This window comes from Heptranchias perlo, chromosome 25 (assembly GCF_035084215.1).
Source record: "Heptranchias perlo isolate sHepPer1 chromosome 25, sHepPer1.hap1, whole genome shotgun sequence".
NCBI lineage: Eukaryota > Metazoa > Chordata > Chondrichthyes > Hexanchiformes > Hexanchidae > Heptranchias > Heptranchias perlo.
The window spans coordinates 37,111,448-37,133,307 of NC_090349.1; the positions used below are offsets into that span (position 1 = coordinate 37,111,448).

Sequence of the window (21,860 nt, forward strand, 5' to 3'; positions counted from 1 at the left end):
ATTAGTTGTCCTGTCAATCAAACCTATTTACAACCAATCAACATTTTAGTCGCATCTCAGCCAATCACTATAACAAATTATAGCGAGTCAAAGAACAGGCGGTTTTTTTCTATTAGTCATTTCCAGCCAATCGGTTGAGAGCACCGTGGACCAATTAGCTTGTCGGGTTGATCAACTGTCGAACTAAGGACCAATGAGGCGGATGAGCTGAGCGGGTACTGTCGGACGCTGGCCAATGAGGTTGTGAGCCCCGCCCCCCCGGCGCGGGGTCGCGCGATGGCCTGACTGCGCGCGCCGGCAGCTGGGGCGGAGGTTGTTAAATGTCCTCGAGTTGTGTCAGGTTGGTTGGTTGTGTGCGCCGTTCCTGTGGAGCGGCGACCTGGTTATGGAGCAGGCGAAGTTACTGCAGCATGGACGGGGATAGGTGAGCACCAGGCTGAGGAGGACATTCCTGCAATCTCAATACTGGTACCTTGGTATCAGCTCAGGCTGCTGCAGTGCCTTCATTACAGACCTTTTCCCCTTTTGTTTATAAATAGGTGATGGAACCAGATAGGCCCGGCTAATGATGTTAATTGGGTATGATGTTTGTGGTTCTTTTCTGTGACAAAAACAGATCTTTTCATGACGATGGAGCCCCCTTTAATAACATATGACCAAGTTCCAACTATCAATTATTAAGTTTAATATGTATTAAAAAGTGTGTGTGGATGTAAAATTTCATTGCAGATGCAACACACAATCTTAAAAAGAACACAAAGGTTACTTTATACTTTTAACCTGGAGTTGAAACTGACCAGTGCTTTACAATTTGAAAACTCTTTGACCAAACAACAATTAAACACTGAGCTTGTGTTTACTTAACAATTAGACTATGTTGCCTTAATACATTGTCTATTTCATGCTGCAAAATCCCTGTGAGCAATACCATGGGAAGCCTTTTAAAAAGAAATATCTCCCATGGTGTTGCACATGAAGAAAGTCTTGCATTTATGTAGTGCCTTTCAAGACCTCCAGATGTGCTGAAGTGTACAGTCACTGTACATAGTGCATTGGATTTGTTTGCTATATAATGTAATATGTTATTAGGGTCACTGACATGATTGAATAAATCAAATTTCATTTTTAAGTGTAAGAAATGCTAGTGATAATTTTGGGTATATTTACATGAAAACTAAATCAGTGACCTTGGTTACTATCAAAAGTTAGTTTAACTGTGTAGTTAGTCTTATTTCTTGCACTTTTAAAGTTCAGGATATAGGGGAAGATATTCCATGGAGGCAGATGGTAGGAATTGTGTGTAGCTGTGTTGGGGTTAGAGGGGGGGGATCATAGAATGTGGGGAAGAGTATGAGGATCTGGGAGAACAGTTGAGAGGGAGGGGTGGTCAGGTGTTTGGGCATGCTGGGGAGGGAGTATCAGGTTTTGGAGGAGACTATGGCTGAATTGGGAAGAGGCCTAGGGAGGGAGAGGTGGGAGAGATATAGTAGTGTTGGGAGATGGACTTAGGGTGTGGCAACACTGGGCTGACAGTAGTTGGGTGTGGGAGTGTGTGTGTGTGTGTGTGTGTGTGTGGGTGGGAGAGTGTGTGTGTGTGTGTGGGTGGGAGAGTGTGTGTGTGTGTGGGTGGGAGAGTGTGTGTGTGTGTGTGGGTGGGAGAGTGTGTGTGTGGGTGGGAGAGTGTGTGTGTGTGTGTGTGGGTGGGAGAGTGTGTGTGTGTGTGTGTGGGTGGGAGAGTGTGTGTGTGTGTGGGTGGGAGAGTGTGTGTGTGTGTGTGTGGGAGAGTGTGTGTGTGTGTGTGGGAGAGTGTGTGTGTGTGTGGGTGGGAGTGTGTGTGTGTGTGTGTGGGAGAGTGTGTGTGTGTGTGGGTGGGAGTGTGTGTGTGTGTGGGTGGGAGAGTGTGTGTGTGTGTGTGGGTGGGAGAGTGTGTGTGTGTGTGTGGGTGGGAGAGTGTGTGTGTGTGTGTGGGTGGGAGAGTGTGTGTGTGTGTGTGGGTGGGAGAGTGTGTGTGTGTGTGGGTGGGAGAGTGTGTGTGTGTGTGTGTGTGGGTGGGAGAGTGTGTGTGTGTGTGTGGGTGGGAGAGTGTGTGTGGGTGGGAGAGTGTGTGTGTGTGTGTGTGTGTGTGTGGGAGAGTGTGTGTGTGTGTGTGTGTGGGTGGGAGTGTGTGTGTGTGTGGGTGGGAGTGTGTGTGTGTGTGGGTGGGAGTGTGTGTGTGTGTGGGTGGGAGAGTGTGTGTGTGTGGGTGGGAGAGTGTGTGTGGGTGGGAGTGTGTGTGTGGGAGTGTGTGTGTGGGAGTGTGTGGGAGTGTGTGTGTGTGTGTGGGTGGGAGTGTGTGTGTGTGTGTGGGTGGGAGTGTGTGTGTGTGTGTGTGTGGGTGGGAGTGTGTGTGTGTGTGTGGGTGGGAGAGTGTGTGTGTGTGTGGGTGGGAGAGTGTGTGTGTGTGTGTGGGTGGGAGAGTGTGTGTGTGTGTGGGTGGGAGAGTGTGTGTGTGTGTGGGTGGGAGAGTGTGTGTGTGTGGGTGGGAGTGTGTGTGTGTGTGGGTGGGAGTGTGTGTGTGTGGGTGGGAGAGTGTGTGTGTGTGGGTGGGAGAGTGTGTGTGTGTGTGGGTGGGAGAGTGTGTGTGTGTGGGTGGGAGAGTGTGTGTGTGTGGGTGGGAGAGTGTGTGTGTGTGTGGGTGGGAGAGTGTGTGTGTGTGTGGGTGGGAGAGTGTGTGTGTGTGTGGGTGGGAGAGTGTGTGTGTGGGTGGGTGGGAGAGAGAGTGTGTGTGTGGGTGGGTGGGAGAGTGTGTGTGTGTGTGGGTGGGTGGGAGAGTGTGTGTGTGTGGGTGGGTGGGAGAGTGTGTGTGTGTGTGGGTGGGTGGGAGAGTGTGTGTGTGTGGGTGGGTGGGAGAGTGTGTGTGTGTGTGGGTGGGTGGGAGAGTGTGTGTGTGTGTGTGTGGGTGGGAGAGTGTGTGTGTGTGTGTGTGTGTGGGAGAGTGTGTGTGTGGGTGGGAGAGTGTGTGTGTGTGGGTGGGAGGGAGTGTGTGTGTGGGTGGGAGGGAGTGTGTGTGTGGGTGGGAGGGAGTGTGTGTGTGGGTGGGAGGGAGTGTGTGTGTGGGTGGGTGGGAGTGTGTGTGTGGGTGGGTGGGAGTGTGTGTGTGTGTGTGTGGGTGGGAGTGTGTGTGTGTGTGGGTGGGAGTGTGTGTGTGTGGGTGGGAGTGTGTGTGTGTGTGTGTGTGGGTGGAGGGATTTGGGGGCAACTGACAAAACCGTGCAGTGATGGGAGTTTTCTTGTGGTGGGTTGGCAATGGGGGTGATGTTTGGTTATTCAGTGTGATTGTGGGAGTGGTGAGAAGCGGCAGCAGGAAGTGGGGAGGGGGTGAAAGATTTGGATGCTCAAGACAGGGAAAGGTCACAGTGGGAGAAGGCAGCAGTGGGTGGGATTTCCTGAGCAGTGAGTTGGGGAAACCTGCATATTCAAAAAAAAATGATGAGAGTATTTTAAATAACAAGTTTTCCCATGTTACTGTTCTGAAGAGATTCCACTCCACTGCACACACACACACACACACACACACACACACACTTGATCACAATTGGCCCTTTGCTCTGTTATATTCAAACCTAAAGCAGGCCTTAAGAATGGGTGTCGGGGTTCAGTCATGGAGGCTGGGAGTAGTTGTGCTGGGGGGGGGGGGGATAGGATTTCTTAATTGGTGTTGAGTGTTGTTTAAAATAGAAACTTAGCTGAATATATGTTTATGTATGTATATGTGTATATGTTTCCCTTCTGCCAGGGGAGCTCTTTGAACAAATACGCCCTCTTGACCCAACCTGAACCAAGCCTTGAGTTCTAAAAACTCCTCTTATTCCTCCCAAAAGCATTCCCAATCTGTCTTTCCAAAAAATCTTCACTCTTAAAATCAGTATTGGAAGTTGGTTCCCAGCAATGGCTAGTTTGAAGGCATCATCTGCCCCAGTAATGTATCTTAATCTCATCTTCTGTAGCATGAACTACCCCTTCCATGACCAACCTGACCTCAGTGCTCCTGGGCTAGGAAAGGAAAAAAAGAGCCATCATTCCCCAACAAAGTGACACTGAGGCCGGTAGCAGCACCCCACTTGCTGTCCCAGCTGAGATCAGCTAACTGGAAGAGAGTAGAGATTGAATGTGGGATCTTCTGGTTTGCATTTTTTTTGTATTTATTCATGGGATGTGGGCATCGCTGGCAAGGCTAGCATTTATTGCCCATCCCTAATTGCCCTTGAGATGGTGGTGGTGAACTGCCGCCTTGAACCGCTGCAGTCGGTGTGGTGAAGGTTCTCTCACAGTGCTGTTAGGTACGGAGGTCCAGGATTTTGACCCAGTGACGATGAAGGAACGGCGATATACTTCAAAGTCGGGATGGTGTGTGACTTGGAGGGGAATGTGCAGGTGGTGGTGGTCCCATGTGCCTGCTGCCCTTGTCCTTCACGGTGGTAGAGGTCACGGGTTTGGGAGGTGCTGTCGAAGAAGCCTTGGCGAGTTGCTGCAGTGCATCCTGTGGATGGTACACAGTGTGCCAGTGGTGAAGGGAGTGAATGTTCAGGGTGGTGGATGGGGTGCCAATCAAGCGGGCTGCTTTGTCCTGGATGATATTGAGCTTCTTGAGTGTTTTTGGAGCTGCACTCATCCAGGCAAGTGGAGAATATTCCATCGCACTCCTGACTTGTGCCTTGTAGATGGTGGAAAGGCTTTGGGGAGTCAGGAGGTGAGTTACTCGCTGCAGAATACCCAGCCTCTGACCTGCTCTTGTAGCGACAATATTTATATGGCTGGTCCAGTTAAGTTTATGGTCAATGGTGACCCCCCAGGATGTTGATGGTGGGGGATTCAGCGATGGTAATGCTGTTGAATATCAAGGGGAGGTGGTTAGACACTCTCTTGTTGGAGATGGTCATTGCCTGGCACTTGTCTGGCGCGAATGTTACTTGCCTCTTATGAGCCCAATCCTGGATGTTGTCCAGGTCTTGCTGCATGCGGGCTCGGACTGCTTCATTATCTGAGGGCTGCAAATGGAACTGAACACTGTGCAATCATCAGCGAACGTCCCCACTTCTGACCTTATGATGGAGGGAAGGTCTTTGATGAAGCAGCTGAAGATGGTTGGGCCTAGGAATCTGCCCTGAGGAACTCCTGCAGCAATGTCCAGGGGCTGAGATGATTGGCCTCCAACAACCACTACCATCTTCCTTTGTGCTAGGTATGACTCCAGCCACTGGAGAGTTTTCCCCCTGATTCCCATTGACTTCAATTTTACTAGGGCTCCTTGGTGCCACACTGGGTCAAATGCTGCCTTGATGTCCAGGGCAGTCACTCTCGCCTCACCTCTGGAATTCAGCTCTTTTGTCCATGTTTGGACCAAGGCTGTAATGAGGTCTGGAGCCGAATGGTCCTGGTGGAACCCAAACTGAGCATTGGTGAGTAAGTGCTGTTTGATAGCACTGTCGATGACACCTTTGATCACTTTGCTGATGATTGAGAGTAGACTGATGGTGCGGTAATTGGCCGGATTGGATTTGTCCTGCTTTTTGTGGACAGGACATACCTGGGCAATTTTCCACCTTGGTAGCTGTACTGGAACAGTTTGGTTAGAGGTGCAGCTAGTTCTGGAGCACAAGTCTTCAGCACTACAGCCGGGATGTTATTGGGGCCCATAGCCTTTGCTGTATCCAGTGCACTCAGCCATTTCTTGATATCACGCGGAGTGAATTGAATTGGCTGAAGACTGTCTTCTGTGATGGTGGGGATATCGGGAGGAGGCCGAGATGGATCATCCTCTTGGCACTTCTGGCTGAAGATGTTTGCAAATGCTTCAGCCTTGTCTTTTGCACTCACGTGCTGGACTCCACCATCATTGAGGATGGGGATGTTTACAGAGCCTCCTCCTCCCGTTAGTTGTTTAATTGTCCACCACCATTCATGACTGGATGTGGCAGGACTGCAGAGCTTTGATCTGATCCGTTGGTTGTGGAATCGCTTAGCTCTGTCTATAGCATGTTGCTTCTGCTGATTTGCATGCATGTAGTCCTGAGTTGTAGCTTCACCAGGTTGGTACCTCATTTTTAGGTGCGCCTGGTGCTGCTCCTGGCATGCACTTCTACACTCCACATTGAACCAGGGTTGATCCCCTGGCTTGTTGGTTATGGTAGAGTGAAGAATATGCCAGGCCATGAGGTTACAGATTGTGCTTGAATACAATTCTGCTGCTGATGGCCCACAGCTCCTCATGGATGCCCAGTTTTGATCTGTTAGATCTGTTCTGAATCTATCCCATTTAGCACGGTGATATTGCCACATGACACGTTGGATGGTGTCCTCAGTGCGAAGGTGGGACTTCGTCTCCACGAGGACTGTGCTGTGGTCACTCCTACCAATACTGTCATGGACAGATGCATCTGCGACAGGTAGATTGGTGAGGACGGGGTCAAGTAGGTTTTTCCCTTGTGTTGGTTCACTCACCACCTGCCGCAGGCCCAGTCTGGCAGCTGTGTCCTTCAGGGCTCGGTCAGTAGTGGTGCTACCAAGCCACTCTTGGCGATGGACATTGAAGTTCCCCACCCAGAGTACATTCTGTGCCCTTGCTACCCTCAGTGCTTCCTCCAAATGGTGCTCAATATGGAGGAGGACTAATTCATCAGCTGAGGGAGGACGGTAGGTGGTAATCAGCAGGAGGTTTCCTTGCCCATGTTTGATCTGATGCCATGGGGTCCAGAGTCAATGTTGAGGACTCCCAGGGCCACTCCCTCCTGACTGTATATCACTGTACCGCCACCTCTGGTGAGTCTGTCCTGCCAGTGGGACAGGACATACCCAGGGATGGTGATGGAAGAGTCTGGGACGTTGGCTGAAAGGTATGATTCCGTGAGTGTGGCTATGTCAGGCTGTTGCTTGACTAGTCTGTGGGACTATGTAGCACATTGGTTGATGCATTACCAACTAAATCTTGGGAGGAGTATCCAGATTTTTGCTGTACTTTGGGGCTAGCCTGTGATCTCACAGTTAATGAGTTGCTCCAATTTTATTTATCTTGTTTTGTTTTGCAGTTCTAATGCCAAAACAGAGAAGCCCAAGACTCCAAAGATTTACACAAAAACAGGAGATAAAGGTTTGCGGTGATATTAAAGGATCTGTTTGCTCGAATGCCGAGAGAGTTTAAAGCTGCTCCACTAGATTCAATAAAGGAAATGCAATGGATAGACAGAAGATTTCAAGCTGATTTATAAAATAAAGAAATATTATCTCAATATAATAGAAAGTTATTTTTTTTTAAGTTACAGCACAGAATTAGGCCATTCGGCTCAACTGGTTTATGTCGGCGTTTATGCTCCACACGAGCCTTGTCTTGTGTGTTTGAAAAAAAAAATGAAATTGTCCTTTTAAAGTATCCTTTAAACTTAAGACACATGATGTCCACACCTTGTTCCAATGTAAGTGAAAAGAAAATTGTTGAGCAGCAATTGTTGCAAAACTTTATTTATTTGTTAAATTAATTTTCAGAATGCTGAGCCATACCTGGGCCACGAATGATCGGCTGTCTTGCCCCTAGTCCTCTGAGCAGGCCATCAAGAGGCATGAGAGTGGTTCAGATTCTCCTGACAGTTCTCCTGGGATTAGGAACTACCATTATTATTGGAGATGATAGTAGTGACACCAAGTGCCCTAATGTGCTGTATCACCATTGGATTGGACAGTTTGATTAGACTGCTGGTATTTTCCTATATTCATTCTTTGTACTCTTTAATTTTTTAAAGTATACAAGGAGGGATATAAATCAGTCTTGGTGGTAGTGTAAAATGAGCAATAGCGAATCGATAACCTGGTTTGAGTTCCCCCTGATTTTTTTTTCTTTTCCGATGACTTCAGTGCTACCGGCCAGTACAAATTTTTACCCCAGAGCGTCTTGAGGTGGTGTTTGTTCCTTACGTCTTTCGTAATTTCCATGTTTTGAAAGGGTTTTCCAGCACATTCACTGGGGAGCGCAGGCGAAAGGATGATAATGTGTTTGAAGCTTTGGGCAGTACGGATGAATTGACGTCTGCAATCGGGTATGTAACTCTTAACACTTAGAGGGTATTTGGAGCAATTTAGAAACTTGTGCTGGTGGCAGACCTATATTTCTCGTACTTCTTAAGAGCTGCAGGCACGGCCCAGTGAGCCATTCAGTCCAGGAAGGTTCAATCCTTAGTGTGCCGTTAGATTATCTCAGTCAGAGCAGCAGGTGAGGCACTGTAATTGGCTGCAGTGCTCCTGAGCTACGGAGGGGGGAAAGTTACTCAATATTTTCGCCCCTCCCCCAGGTCGAAATTGCCTTTATTGGGATATTGGATAAGGACAGATTATACTTGCTTGTGATGCCTCCCTTGGTTGAATCATCTGGCACTCACTGTTTAAACATGAAGAATGGCCAGTTGGATGAGGTACTAGAGGGCAGCCGGCACCCTTGGAAACAAATGAGCAGGAGCTGTCATCTTTGGGAGAGAAGGGGAGAAAATACAGGAGGGGTGGGGGGGGGGGGGGGGGGGAGGAGAGGTGCAAAAGGGGAAAAAATAATGTACTATTCCAAACCATCAGAAATCATCTTGAGTTGTCATTGCCTCACTTTTTTCTGCAATAAACTAACAGACTGGGAGTGCAGTGTGTTGGCATATCGTCCTTTCATTGATGGGATCTTGGATTTAAATTCAGCCCTGACTGATGGTACATGGATGTGAACATTTCTTCCACTTTTCACAGCCAGTATGACCATCGAGCACTCCCAGGGTCAGGCACAGTAATTAGGGCATAAACCTCCCACCTCCACTCTGCCCTGATCATGCCCCTTAATCCTAACCTCAAGACCCCCCCACCAGTATCATTGTGGCATTTTCCATTTCCCATATCAGATGTCCTTGTTGCCTTCCTGAGTAAAATGACCAATTTAATGTTAGTGTGGAATTGTGGGCTGTGTACTAATGCCCACTTGGAACTGGGTAAAGGCTGTTTCAAACACGTATAATTTGCATTCCCGGTTCAGTCAGTTGAATGGACAGGGTCTGTCTCGGTAATGCCATCATATGCTACACTGCTGTGGTTGTCTCACATGCTTCACAAGCACCAGAAAATATCACAGAGACCGCAAGCTGTCTTTTGTTTCTTTCAGGCTGGCAATGGAGTTCTGCTTGGAGCAAGGTCATGCGTTTGAGGAGGAACTTTACAAGGTACAGTGAATCATAGAAACATACAAGCACAGAACGAGTCCATTTGGCCCATCGTGCCAGTGTGAACTCTTTAAAAAGCTGCTCAATTAGTCCCACTCCTTTGCTGTTTCCCCATAGCCCAGCAATTTTTTCCTTTTCAAGTATTTATCCAATTCCAAGTTACTATTGAATCATCTTCCACCACCCTTTCAGGCATTGCATTGCATTCCAGATCACAACTACTGTCGGAGTAAAAAAAAACTCATCTCCCCTCTAGCTCTTTTGCCAATTATCCTAAATCTGTCTCCTCTGGTTATTGACCCTCCTGCCAGTGGAAACCATTTCTCCTTATTTATTCTATCAAAAGCACTCAACATTTTGAACACCTCTATTAAATCTCCCCTTAACCTTCTCTGCTCTAAGGAGAACAGTCGCAGTTTCTTTAGTCTCTCCAGTGCATTATACATTGAGGTTATTGATGTGCTTGGAGATGCTTTGAGATAGCTCATCAATTATAGCACTTGCTGGTGCTTATCTTCATAACTTTGAAAGACCCAGAATTCAGGAAGACGTTGAGTGTCACTGACCATTGTTTTGTGAGTTAAGTAAAACTAGTACTGATACACTACTTATTATGTCGTCATTCATATCTAGGTCACTTAATGTTAAGCTTTGATTTGGAATGTAAAATAAAAACATTTACTTTGCACAGTTTTGAGCTGGAAAATTTGAAAGTGATTTAAAGGTATGACATTTTCAACTCTGCTGATGGCTTAATGTCTAAATATACTACCTGACGTATAGACCAGAATGCTCCAAGTTAGAGCTGAATTAGCAGACAAGAGTTAGAATGGTGGTCGGAACACAATTGGCCTCCCACGTCCCTGGTCTAGGAAGGCGAAAAAATATTAGCCATGATTCCCACTACTTTCTGTTATTCAGTGACTCCTCCTGGAAAGGGCCTGTGTAGGAATCGGTTGAGGACGGATAAGGCTTCCCCTGTAATGCTGTGTCCCATGATGGAAAACATTGCCGATGTTCTAGGCTCAACATTGTAGTGTTTTGGGATTTTGATCAATTTTTCTTCATAGGAAGGATTTGGGACTAAGATATGTATTGAGTGTGTTTTAAAACTGTGAATTTGCACAGGTTTTAAAAACTCTCAGGCTGCAGCTACTGAGTGAGTTTCAGGTGTCAATGAGCCAGTCATTAAACAGGTTCCCACAACAGCCAGAGACATTAAACAATTAGTTATCTTGTCTCAGATGATCTATCAAACATCGTCTTCTGGTGGAGGATGATTCTTTCCACGTGAGCCCAAAATGAGGTGGTTGCTGAAAATGAGGTGAGTAAGTAATTGGTTTGGTTAACAGAGCCACTGGCAATTGCTGGAATGGGAAAGGAGTGGATGGCACTGCACTTTCACTTCATGCTGATGCAGGAAGAGAAAAGAGACTTGTGCAGTCAGTCAGGTTTTTAATGGATTGCAAGGAACAGGCCTTGACATGAAGTTGCAAACTAAGATGCAGGCGATCAGTTTTTGTAGGTAGAGGTTGTTTAGAAAGAAAGGTAATGCCTAAATAAGTCGCCAGCCCACGAGAAGGACTGGGTGCGAGATTTTATTTATTTTTTTCCCTGATTTTTCAAAGACCGAAGTGAAATTGAGTAGAATAAGTGCGGTTTATTTACTACTGGTACTCTGTTCAATTGCTGTCTGTAAAATAAAGCAGCTTAATGATTCGTATCTGGCCTTGTATCTTGAGGGTTTACAGTCCGCCTACAGAAAGATTGAAGCACACGTGTGAAACACACAATATCCAGTTCAGATCACATGGGAGCTCTATTGTTACACCCTCAAGATGCGGTATCATACAATTAAATATTGGGCAATATGGGTGAACTCCTGAATATAAGATGTGGGGACCATTTAAGGAGTAACCAGAACCGCTGAACTCGAGAGAATATCTAAGGCAGGTCTGTAATTTAAATAATGACTGTGAAGAATAGCCACTTGGGATAGGTGGCTAAGATAATCAGAACATCCTTGTTTTAATCAAAATTCCAGGTATTTGCCTGTGTACTGTGGCTATGTTAAATATTGAATTTTGTATGGTTTGTTTCACAGATCCAGTGTGTGCTGCAGGATGTTGGATCCAACATAGCTACTCCCATCTCCTCTGCACGAGAGAGCCATCTTAGTAAGGGATTTTAAAAGAAATCAGTTAAGGCTGATTATAAATTTTATTTCTTGTGTCAAATCCTTCTGTTTTTCCACACACACGCATGTACACATGTGTGGAACTGTCTGATAGTGAGCAGGCTACCCTCCCCAAACATCTAATGGTGCTGTCCTGAATGGGCTGCTAGGTAATGTTCAAGGACAATGCATGCTCACTCAATCCACTTGTGATATTTCCTTTCTCTCATTTAAAAAAAAAAGTTCCTTACTGTTGCCAGGTGACTGGCTGAAATTAGAAATGGACCCTGTGCGATTCATGAGAGAACTCAAATCCTGCATGCAGTACTGTAGCTTCAGGGCACTATTGTGCTGCGTCACGAGATGGGCTAAGACTGCCCATGCCACAAGATGGTGCTACAGCAGAGTGAAACTAGCCTCTGCTCAGCACCTCCCCATTGTAGCGAGCTGAGATTTGCAACACAGCAGTGTGGCGATCAACCCGGTTTCTGCTGTAGCACCATGTATTGGTGCCTTGACATGCTACATCAGTGTACTGCTTGTAACTAGGATTATATTGAGATGATTTAAAAAAAACTACATGGGACTGACCGAGAGTGATTAGTTACTTTATTCAGTATTTTGCCCAGAAGATCCTTCTCCTTTAACATCAGTGAAAATGGTAAGAATGCTTTGTGTGTTTTTATTAGAGAGAACGACGTTTAGTGAAAAGCCAGTGATAGAGCTGGAACAGTGGATTGATCGATACACGGAGCAACTCCCACCTCTCACTAACTTCATCTTACCGGTATGTATATTGCAGGATTCTCCCCTGAGGCATACTGTACTCTGAAGTCTGATGGTAACTTTCCACGACATGTTATGTGTAAAACCATGTTTGTAACAGGATACTGTCACTTTGTAAAAATATCTTGTGACAATTGTTTTCTTGTGTTTTGCTGTGCTGTTCTGTAGGATTTAACAAGATCGTAATGAGTGCAAAGATCTTATTGCAATGTCTGTAGTATCTGTCATGAAAATAGTTCAAATAAAAGAAACTTATTTTTCTGTCGGCCAGTATAGCTGGGTCTCCAGAGCAGGGCAGTTCCAAGAGCTGAGCCTGAAATCTCTGGAATGCTGCGAGTAGTCTCAGGCTTTGTAGTGGGTCTGAGTTTCAGAGCAACAACAAGCAGAGTGTTGGAGAATGTATCTGTGCCATCAGCTATGAGGGATTTTGCCAATACTTCACAAGCAAGATCTGCAGGAGTGACTCGAGTGCTAGTTTAACCTCTCATGACCACCTTGATGGCATGACTGAGATTGGAAATTTGTCATATCAGGAATCGAAGTGAAACTTGTCATGCTTCTCTGGCAGTGTGTTTAGTGTGCCAACCTGTGGCACTGCTGCACCCACTGACTGTGTTTACCGTTGATATCTTGTATTTCACTGAACGCAGAAGGCTGTCAGAATCCTTTCTCTTTTTGCAGTCAGGAGGAAAATGCAGTGCAACCCTGCACCTGGCGCGAGCGATCTGTCGCAGGGCAGAGAGGAGGTAAGTTCATGAACAGGATCTCTATTTTATTGCCACTCCAACACTATTTGCCTGAGTGTCTGACCTGCATTCACTACTGTTTTGCATTTAGATGAATAGTGCCAATAAACTGAATATAAATGAAAGTGGGACTGAATCCTAAGGAAATGCCATACAATCTTAAACTTTATATAAAACCTCCTTTCATGGGCAGCCTCCCCAAATTCCTCATGTGCAGCCTTGATCTGACTAAGTAGGTAAATATTCAGTGTGATGTGATGTTGAGCTATTCGGAGTAGAAAGGGTCCAGAATTGATTGCCATGCCAAGTTTACTAATTTCAACTAGGATGGCTGTAGACAGATTACAATTATTCGTGGAGCCTCAATTCGCACTCCTGATTATTATCCAGCAAGGTGTGTGTGTGTTGTTCCCATAGTCAAGCAGCCTGTAGATACTCACTGTCTACGTTTACATATGAAGAATGGCCATTTGAGTGGGACAGCAGAGAGCTGATGGAACTGTACCCCAACATGAATTGATGCCTTCCGAAGGGAGAGGAAGAAATTTTGGGAGGGGGTATTTTTAAAGCAAGGCTACTAATTCATCTCTGTAATTGGGAGCCAGCAATATACTATTAGGACCAATATGAACTAATTTTAAAATGGAAACTAGCTGCTCCAATACTGTGTGTAGTGTGCTGCAGTTGAATCGTGTAAATGTGATTATTACTAAACCTAAACCCGCTGAATGTTGCATGCAACAATCTCTACCAAAGTATATTTCAGGTGTCCAGGCAAAAAAAAAATAGATCCGCTAGATCCTAGCAGTTAAACAATGTCTCTTTTCTGGGGTGGTGTATTAGTGCTCACTGATTTGGAGAAGGAATGGGCACAGGTTAGAATCCTGCTGTCATTTTTTTGATATGAGCCATGTCAAGCAGGGATATGCCAGGTGAAGGCTGTACAGTCTCTCCCTGTCCCTCTCCTGAACCCACCCCCCCGACCCCTCTCCTTTGGTGCTTTCTGGCCATGGTTATGAGGCCCAGGCGGACCTCCCTCCGGAGTAGGTGGTGGGACCTCTTGGCTTTTGTCCTCTGGCCAGGCAGATGAATAGAGGATAACAATGCACAAATAAAGGGGACACTTGCCAGAAAGCTCAATTTTTTTTTAAAAAACCAAAAATAAATAAGTACATTTTAAAATCTGAGTATTGAAGTTCACACTAATCTGCAGTTTAACTATATATTTTCATCAGCATGATCTGCATAGTTCGAGCTGGGGAAGCTGACCGCAATGCTGCAAGATACCTCAACAGGTAAACGAGTTTTTGTGCTGTAGAAATGGTTAATGTGTAGCTGGACCAGAGAGCCAATTGATTTCAATTCCCATCTGAATTGTGCTGGAGTGGTAAATTAACATTAGAAAAGGTAGATATTCATATTAAAGGGGTATTGGTAGTGTAGATGGTAAGATTTGGGGATGTTGAGTGTCTCCCTCTTACCTTCTGCTCCTCCCCCGGTGGGGGAAATAAATAACAGTAGATTTTCATATTTTTTGTACTCAAGTTGATGCTGGGAATGGAGCACACTACCAGTTTTTGCACCCACTGTCAGCATCAAGCTGCCCCAGGTCAGGGATACCACACAGCAATTGCAGAGAAAAGCTTGTTCTAGTCTGCCCAACACTTCATTTAACCACAAAAGCATTCCTACTGACCAATGCGAATTTCTCTTCACGATACTAGTCATTCTTGTGGCTCTCTGAACAAAGGTGCCAGTAATTTGAGGAGAGTTTCTTCCTGTAGGCCTGTGGCCACTAGGAACTAGGCTTGAGAATGTCTCGAGTTCCTTTTACCTTAAGGGCCTTGTATCTAGATGATCTCAGCTAGGCAGCGGTGAGGATACTCATGGTGGAATAGCTGAACAGTTGCTTGCTCAGTCTCGTACTGGGAGAACGGCATCTGTCAGAGGGCTTTTGGCACATGTGGAACCTTCAGGAGAGGAGAGCAACGTGAGGGCTAGGGAAATTAGATTTAAAACAAATAAAATTAACCAGAAAGCACTTGTTAAAAATAATCAGCTGTTTTTTGGAAATATGAGGTGAAGTTTGGGATGTAGGCAGATCACATTCCTCTACAGTGATCTGTCCTCTATCTCAGAACTGAACCGTGTCAATCTAGAATGTTTTACACTGCTGCAGTGATCACCATTCTCAGCCTTTACCTGTTTCCTCTCAGGCTGAGTGACTACCTGTTCACACTGGCACGTTATGCTGCCATGAAGGAAGGCAAAAAGGAGCAAGTTTACAAGAGGACAAATGAAGACTAGTGCTGTCCATGTATTCTACTTAGAAGTGAAGATGGGGACTCCCTGTGTCAGCTGACCTGAGCAGAACTATTTTATTTTACAGTTGTAAATAAATCTTTTCTTTGCATCAGTGGCAAAGGTATTTGGAGCTTTTAAATGGGTGGCTTGCCTTGTATTTCTGATTTTGAAGATTGGTGCTATACTAGCCGTCTGGCATTCTGCTTCCTCACTTGTGGAAAAATGGGTCTCTGTCGCTGGAACAAAGTTGGTCAGTGCTTTTATATTTCCCAGTGCAGTAGATGGCAAAAGGGTGATGTTTGTGCTGTCAACTGCACTTTTACATGACTTAAAAGCACTTTATGAGCAATGTTGGAGCCAGTGTTTTTGGATGGAAAGGGTACTTTTAATGGAAAGCTGAGCACAACTAATCATTGGTACATTAGTGTGCACAACATCCTGTATAAAATGGATCCATTCTGAATGAAACTCACACTTGCTGTCACCTGAGGTATGTGGTGCTACCAGGTCATGTTCAAACAGTTTCACCCCCCCCCCCCCCCCCCCCCACCAGACCTTATTCTCCTTGCTTGTACTGTATTTCTGTACCTGGGTAAACATTTCCCATGAAAAGTACATCAACATTTTGATAATTGGTTAAAAGTAGCTGCTTGACTTGGGAGTTTCCAATGACTCGGCAATGTAATCCATTGGGGTGGGGAAAGAGGAGGGGGGAAAATGACTTTTGTGCTCATCAAAGTGAGGAATGTCAAATGCTGCAGAAGAGAAAGTTTCTCCATTTTGGCACTGTCAACATCCAACACTCTGATGTTGGACATGGAATGAGGTAGATGCAGAGTTAAGTTTCCAGTACTCTGGCCCCAGCTTCAGACGAGTTCTCTTTATTGCAGCAGTGTGACATTTCCATTTCTCTCATCAGTTGTCCTTGTGGCCTCTTGGAGATTGCTAATTTTTCCCAAATTAGCTTTGAGTTGCGACTCTTGCCCAGTAACATCTGGGGTGAGATCACCAACCCTATGATTCTTGACCCTCTTAGCAGAGAGGAAACTTTCATTCTATTAACAACCCAGTCTGCTGAGAAGGGCATCTAACCCACTGGGCTTCCCAGTATTTTCCTTGTTTTCCACCCCTAAAAAGCTGTTTTATTTTCCTCTCCCTCACTCTGCCTTCCTGTTCTGCACAACATCTACCTATCAAGAGGGCAGGGAGAGTGGCCTACTTCCCTTGTGTGTGGCAAGCCACTAGGGGTTAGGCAGGAACACCCAGTGTCACTTTGTTCAATGGAGGGGCGCTTCAGGCATTTGCTCTGTGCTTCTCTCTAATGACATGGCTGAGATGAGGAACTAATATCAGGGAACCCTTCTGTTTTTAGATGTATGGATGCATTATAATGCTCTTATGAATCTGCACAATCTGGTTTTTAAAAATAGAAGTGTCTGCTCATTACTGAATTCATCCTGTGAGGCTTTCATTTCCTCCGAAGAATTGTGCTGAGCTGAAAGTAAATGTAATTTTGAAGAAATCAAAGTGAGACACACCAATTAACCCTTGATATTTTTAACTTTCTGGAAAAATGGGCACTGTTCAGTAATACCAGCTTGAGGACTGGGCCATTTGCTTGCAAAAAATTATTCATTTAGCTGAGCTGTTCTCTTACAATTTTTCTTCACCTTTTGCCATTGCTTCATTTCTTGTCCTTTTAAACCAGTGCAGCAGTTCTCAATACTATAGCTGTGATATTCTTGAGCATTCTTCCTACTGCACCATCCATTAAATGTTCTGTGCTTTGGTTTAGCTGGTAACTAATCCATTAGTGCTCAGTAATATACTAGTGATATCTGGTGGCAAACAATTGATATTGCACCAACAGGTTACCTAAACTGTGGGTTTAAATCCTTGCGGCACCAGTTAATTGCAATGTCAATCCTCTGATGGACAAATGATTGAGTACCAGACCTGTCATTATGGTCTTCCTAGTTTTAAATACTGAACTGCAAGGTGGATATTGCTGGATGTTGATTTAGAGCTGGATTCACACTTTCTGTATGCCAGTTGTAGCTCATACGAGAGGGGGCAAGATGAACAAAATATTATTGGGGGTAACAAGGGATTTCACTCAAGTTTGACATTCCAGCCTAGAGGGAGGCTAATGTTTTTAAGCATCATTCATATTCAAAAATAAATTATTTAAAGTTTGTTAAATATCTAAGAGCATCTCAGAAATTCTTACTACCAGGTGTTATTGATAGGTTCATGTTTCATGTTGCAGTACAAGCCTGTTGGAGTAGAAATAAAAACAGAAAATGCTGGAAATACTCGAAATCAGGCGGTATTGGTGGAGAAAGAAATAGTTAACGTTTCAGCTTGATGACCCCTCATCAGAACTGGGATTAGAGATTGTTTTATTGTTACTATTCAAATGTTGCCCAGTCAAAACAAATGACATGATCTCATTAAATGGCGGAGCAGGCTCGAGGGGCCGAATGGCCAACTCGTGCTCCTATCTCTTATGGACCTCAAATTGAACCAACTTTAGAAAGGTCACAGTCTATTAAAATAATTCTACTTCAGATGTAAGACAAATATTAAATGGTTGAGGAAGACACACACACACTTCATTGGGCACGTTGCTGTCAATTACTACACGAAAGCAACCCATTCTAACTGCTTCCTTTGCTGGGGAAATAGAACGCTCATTTGGGATTAATGTTTGTGTAAAAAGCACCCGAGTAATGAGACAAATTTGTTTTCATCCGGTTTTTACACTGCGAACATGTTCGAAGAGATTTGGATTTTTTTTGTGTGTGGGGTGACGTCTCCTCCCTCGAATCTTTGAATTAACCGCCACAGCTTCTGCACTGCATTCATTCTTTAATGTTTTGACTGTGCACAAGGTAAAGTCCAACAACCAGCGAAGACCTAAAACACTTGCAAAAGCAGTTGCCCTGTTTACGTTCTTGTCCAGAACGATTATATGGCAGAATCCAGAGAGACGGCCTGGAGATATTTCTCCCAAATTTTTAAAAATTAAAACATGTTAAGAGGATTTGATTGTCATTTCTTTGAGCTGAATTTTGAGTACGTCGAGGGGAAAAATATGCAGTTGTTAGATTCCAGCATTGTATTGTGCTTTTCATGGGCCAGATGCAACTCTTTGAATTTTTTAATGTAAATAATTTCCCCCTATAAACACGCACTTACAATATGTAAATAAATTCCCCCTCTCAACACGCACTGACAATAGGAGCATTGTAAATGTGTAATCATTCTGTGCTCATATTTTACTTCTCTCTGGTACTTCATCAGGAAATTGAAAACAATTGCTTGTAAATCCCACTTGGAATGCATCAAGTGCGTTATTACATAATTTTACTTCTCATTAAAACAAACTCAAAGTAAGAATTCGTTTACAGATGCTACAGTTAAATGGTTCAGAAGAGACAGTGGGGTTGGGGCGTGACGTGGTTGCTTTGGAGCATTGTTTTTTCCACGCTACTTGTTAGTTGGGGGAGAAAAGTTGTCCTCTGAGAACATGCAACTCAAGGGGTTGTATGCTGGCGAACATTATTTGGGTTTATTCACCTGACAGTATAGATGTTGTCTAATGAAGATGTGCTAACATTGGTGGAGGTGAAGAGGGGGAAAATAGTAATTGCTGGAAAGGTCAGAAATAAGAAAATGCATGAGATACACAAGTCTGTCAGCATCGGTGTAGAGGAAAGACAGGTTAACATTTCGACCAGAGACCCCATCATCATAATTAGAAGAACCGCCTACACCTGAAATATTAACCCACCTGTGCGCGCAGATGCTAGCAGACCCACCGTGCGCTTCCAGTATTTAGTTGCGGATTGGGAGGAAAGACTTTTCTCTGTGCCCTAGAAATAGGGGGAATGGAAATCATTGAAAAGCAAAATTGGAAATATCCTCTGCTATTAGTAAAATTATTTGGCTTATTAAAATTATTTAAAGAAAATTCTATGTGGAGCCTCTCTTTAAAAATACTTGGGAGGAGAGATCAACCCTCTCCAAAGTCAAAATTACTTGTAATATATTTCATTTTTTGCATTATATTAAAATAATAAAATGTTTTCAGCGTCATTCTGTAGTTGTCCTACTGCTGGGAACTGGCCTGTCCCGATTAACGGGCAAACGAGTTGGATACTGATATTTTTTAATTACTAAAAGCAGATGAACATGCCAATATTTGTAAATGCTGCATATACTAATGAGAGTGAAACGCAGAATGACCTCGTAAATAACCTTATAGTTATCGTTCACAGGGCCTATCTTGACACTGTCCTTCCTTGACATAGAAACATAGAAAATGGGAGCAAGAGTAGGCCGTTCGGCCTGCTCCGCCATTCAAAATGATCATGGCTGATCGTCTAACTCAGTACCCTGTTCCCGTTATTTCCCCATATCCCTTGATACCTTTAGCATTAAGAAATATATCTATCTCCTTCTTGAATACATCTAATAACTTGGCCTCCACTGCCTTCTGTGGTAGAGAATTCCACAGGTTTGCCACCCTCTGAGTGAAGAAATTTCTCCTCATCTCGGTTCTAAATGGCATACCCCGTATCCTGAGACTGTGACCCTTGGTTCTGGACTCCACAGCCTTCGGGAACATCCTCCCTGCATCTAGTCCTGTTAGAATTTTATATGTTTCGATGAGATCACCTCTCATTCTTCTAAAGTCTAGTGAAGATAGGCCTAGTCGACCCAATCTCTCCTCATATGTCAATCCTGCCATCCCAGGAATCAGTCTGGTAAACCTTCGTTGCACTCCCTCCATGGCAGGGACATCCGTCCTCAGATAAGGAGACCAAAACCGCACACAGTACTCCAGATGTGGTCTCACCAAGGCCCTGTATAACTGCAGTAAGACATCCCTGCTCCTGTACTCAAATCCTCTTGCAATGAAGGCCAACATACCATTCGCCTTCCTAACTGCTTGCTGCACCTGAATGCTCGCTTTCAGTGACTGGTGTACAAGGACACCCAGATCTCGTTGCACCTCCCCTTTTCCCAATCTATCACCATTCAGATAATAATCTGAATAATAATCCTAACCACTCGCTGTGTAAAAAAAGTTTTTCCTCGTCACCTTTGGTTCTTTTGCCAATCACCTTAAATCAATGTCCTCTGGTTCTTGACCCTTCCACCAATGGGAACAGTTTCTCTCTTATCTATTCTGTCTAGACCCTTCATGATTTTGAATACCTCTATCAAATCTCCTCGCAACCATCTCTGCTCCAAGGAGAACAACCCCAGCTTCTCCAATCTATCCACATATAAAAAGCCCCTCATCCTTGGAATCATTCTGGTAAATCTCTTCTGCACCCTCTCTAAGGCCTTCACATCTTTCCTAAAGTGCAGTGCCCAGAACTGGACACAATACTTCAGTTGTGGCTAAACCAGTGTTTTATAAAGGTTCATCATGACCTCCATACTTTTGTACTCTAAGCCTCTATGAAGCCCAGGATTCCGTATGCTTTTTTTAACCGCTTTTTCAACCTGCCCTGCTCCCTTCAATGATTTGTGCACATAAGCCGCCAGATCTCTCTGTTCCTGTACCCCTTTTAGAGTTGTGCCCTCTAGTTTATATTGCCTCTCCTTGTTCTTCCTACCGAAATGTATCACTTTGCATTTTTCTGTGTTAAATTTCATCTGCCACGTGTCCGCCTATGCCACCAGTCTGTCTAAATCCTCTTGAAGTCTATCACTAGCCTCCTCAATGTTTACTACCCTTTCAAGTTTTGTGTCATCTGCAAATTTTGAAATTGTGCCTGTACACCCAAGTCCAAGTCATTAATGTATATCAAGAAAAGCAGTGGTCCCAGCACCAACCACTGGGGAACACCACTGTACACATCCCTCCAGTCCTAAAAACAACCGTTCACCACTACTCTCTGTTCCCTGTCACTTAGCCAATTCTGTATCCACGTTGCTACTGCCCCCTTTATTCCATGGGCCGCAATCTTGATGATAAGCCTACCATGTGATACTTTATCAAACACCTTTGCAATTTGCAATTCTCCAGTCCCCTGGGTGAAGACTGACTGACTGGCCTTACAACTAAGCCCAAGTAGCTTGTAAAGCACAGTTAACAGGAAAAAATGAGAACCAACAGCCCTGAACCCGAGGCTCTGATGATATTCAAAAGCATCTGAACATTTTTTTAACAAAATGATGCAGGAGACTGCTGCAAATCAGTTGATGGGCTAAAAGAACCATATGCTTAGGAAGCTTGAAATTTGTATATCTTGCAGTTTGAAATTGGTGAGAGCAACCAGAGCAATGCAAGGACCAACTTGAAGTGTTGGTTCATTAGCACAGGCTACAAAGTTCTGCAACATTCTGGACTTTAAATCCTTGATGCTGCTGTGCCTGATCGGTGTTGCAAAACCAACTGGCCTCAAGTTTGGTATGAATTAAACACCAATATGGGTGGATGTACCCAGAATGTGTTCAAACAGCTCATGCAAATAAATGTGGGTGGATAAGCCTGGGATCATTTGTTACAGGAAATAACTCTTTCCATCGTCAACTGAACTGGATTACAACATTTTCAATATTGCAGGAGTTAAAATTGTAAAATCATTCAAAAATTATTTTTATCGTTCA

The 21,860-nt window shown here is 44.6% G+C and overlaps 1 protein-coding gene across 3 annotated transcripts; it reads left to right on the top strand.

The window, feature by feature from the left end:
- Window positions 1-278: 278 nt before the first annotated feature.
- Window positions 279-15,369, top strand: mmab (metabolism of cobalamin associated B). 3 transcript variants are annotated; one of them, XM_068006043.1, is made up of 9 exons: window positions 279-424; window positions 7,065-7,126; window positions 7,973-8,066; window positions 9,161-9,218; window positions 11,323-11,395; window positions 12,084-12,181; window positions 12,831-12,926; window positions 14,162-14,221; window positions 15,143-15,232. In XM_068006043.1, exons 1-8 carry the CDS (start codon window positions 321-323, stop codon window positions 14,192-14,194), a joined length of 618 nt encoding a protein of 205 aa, XP_067862144.1. In that variant the 5' UTR covers window positions 279-320; the 3' UTR covers window positions 14,195-14,221; window positions 15,143-15,232. The 3 variants fall into 3 exon arrangements, with proteins under 3 accessions (XP_067862144.1, XP_067862142.1, XP_067862143.1); XM_068006041.1 differs by having other exon boundaries at window positions 281-424; window positions 12,862-12,926; window positions 15,143-15,369; XM_068006042.1 differs by having other exon boundaries at window positions 306-340; window positions 12,862-12,926; window positions 15,143-15,369.
- The last annotated feature ends 6,491 nt before the right edge of the window (window positions 15,370-21,860 follow it).

Coding starts and splice junctions, on each gene's coding strand:
- mmab (XM_068006041.1), top strand. CDS start 321: ATGTCCTCGAGTTGTGTCAGGTTGGTTGGTTGTGTGCGCCGTTCCTGT. Junction 12,927..14,161: donor TGTCGCAGGGCAGAGAGGAG/GTAAGTTCATGA, acceptor TATTTTCATCAG/CATGATCTGCATAGTTCGAG. Junction 14,222..15,142: donor GCTGCAAGATACCTCAACAG/GTAAACGAGTTT, acceptor GTTTCCTCTCAG/GCTGAGTGACTACCTGTTCA.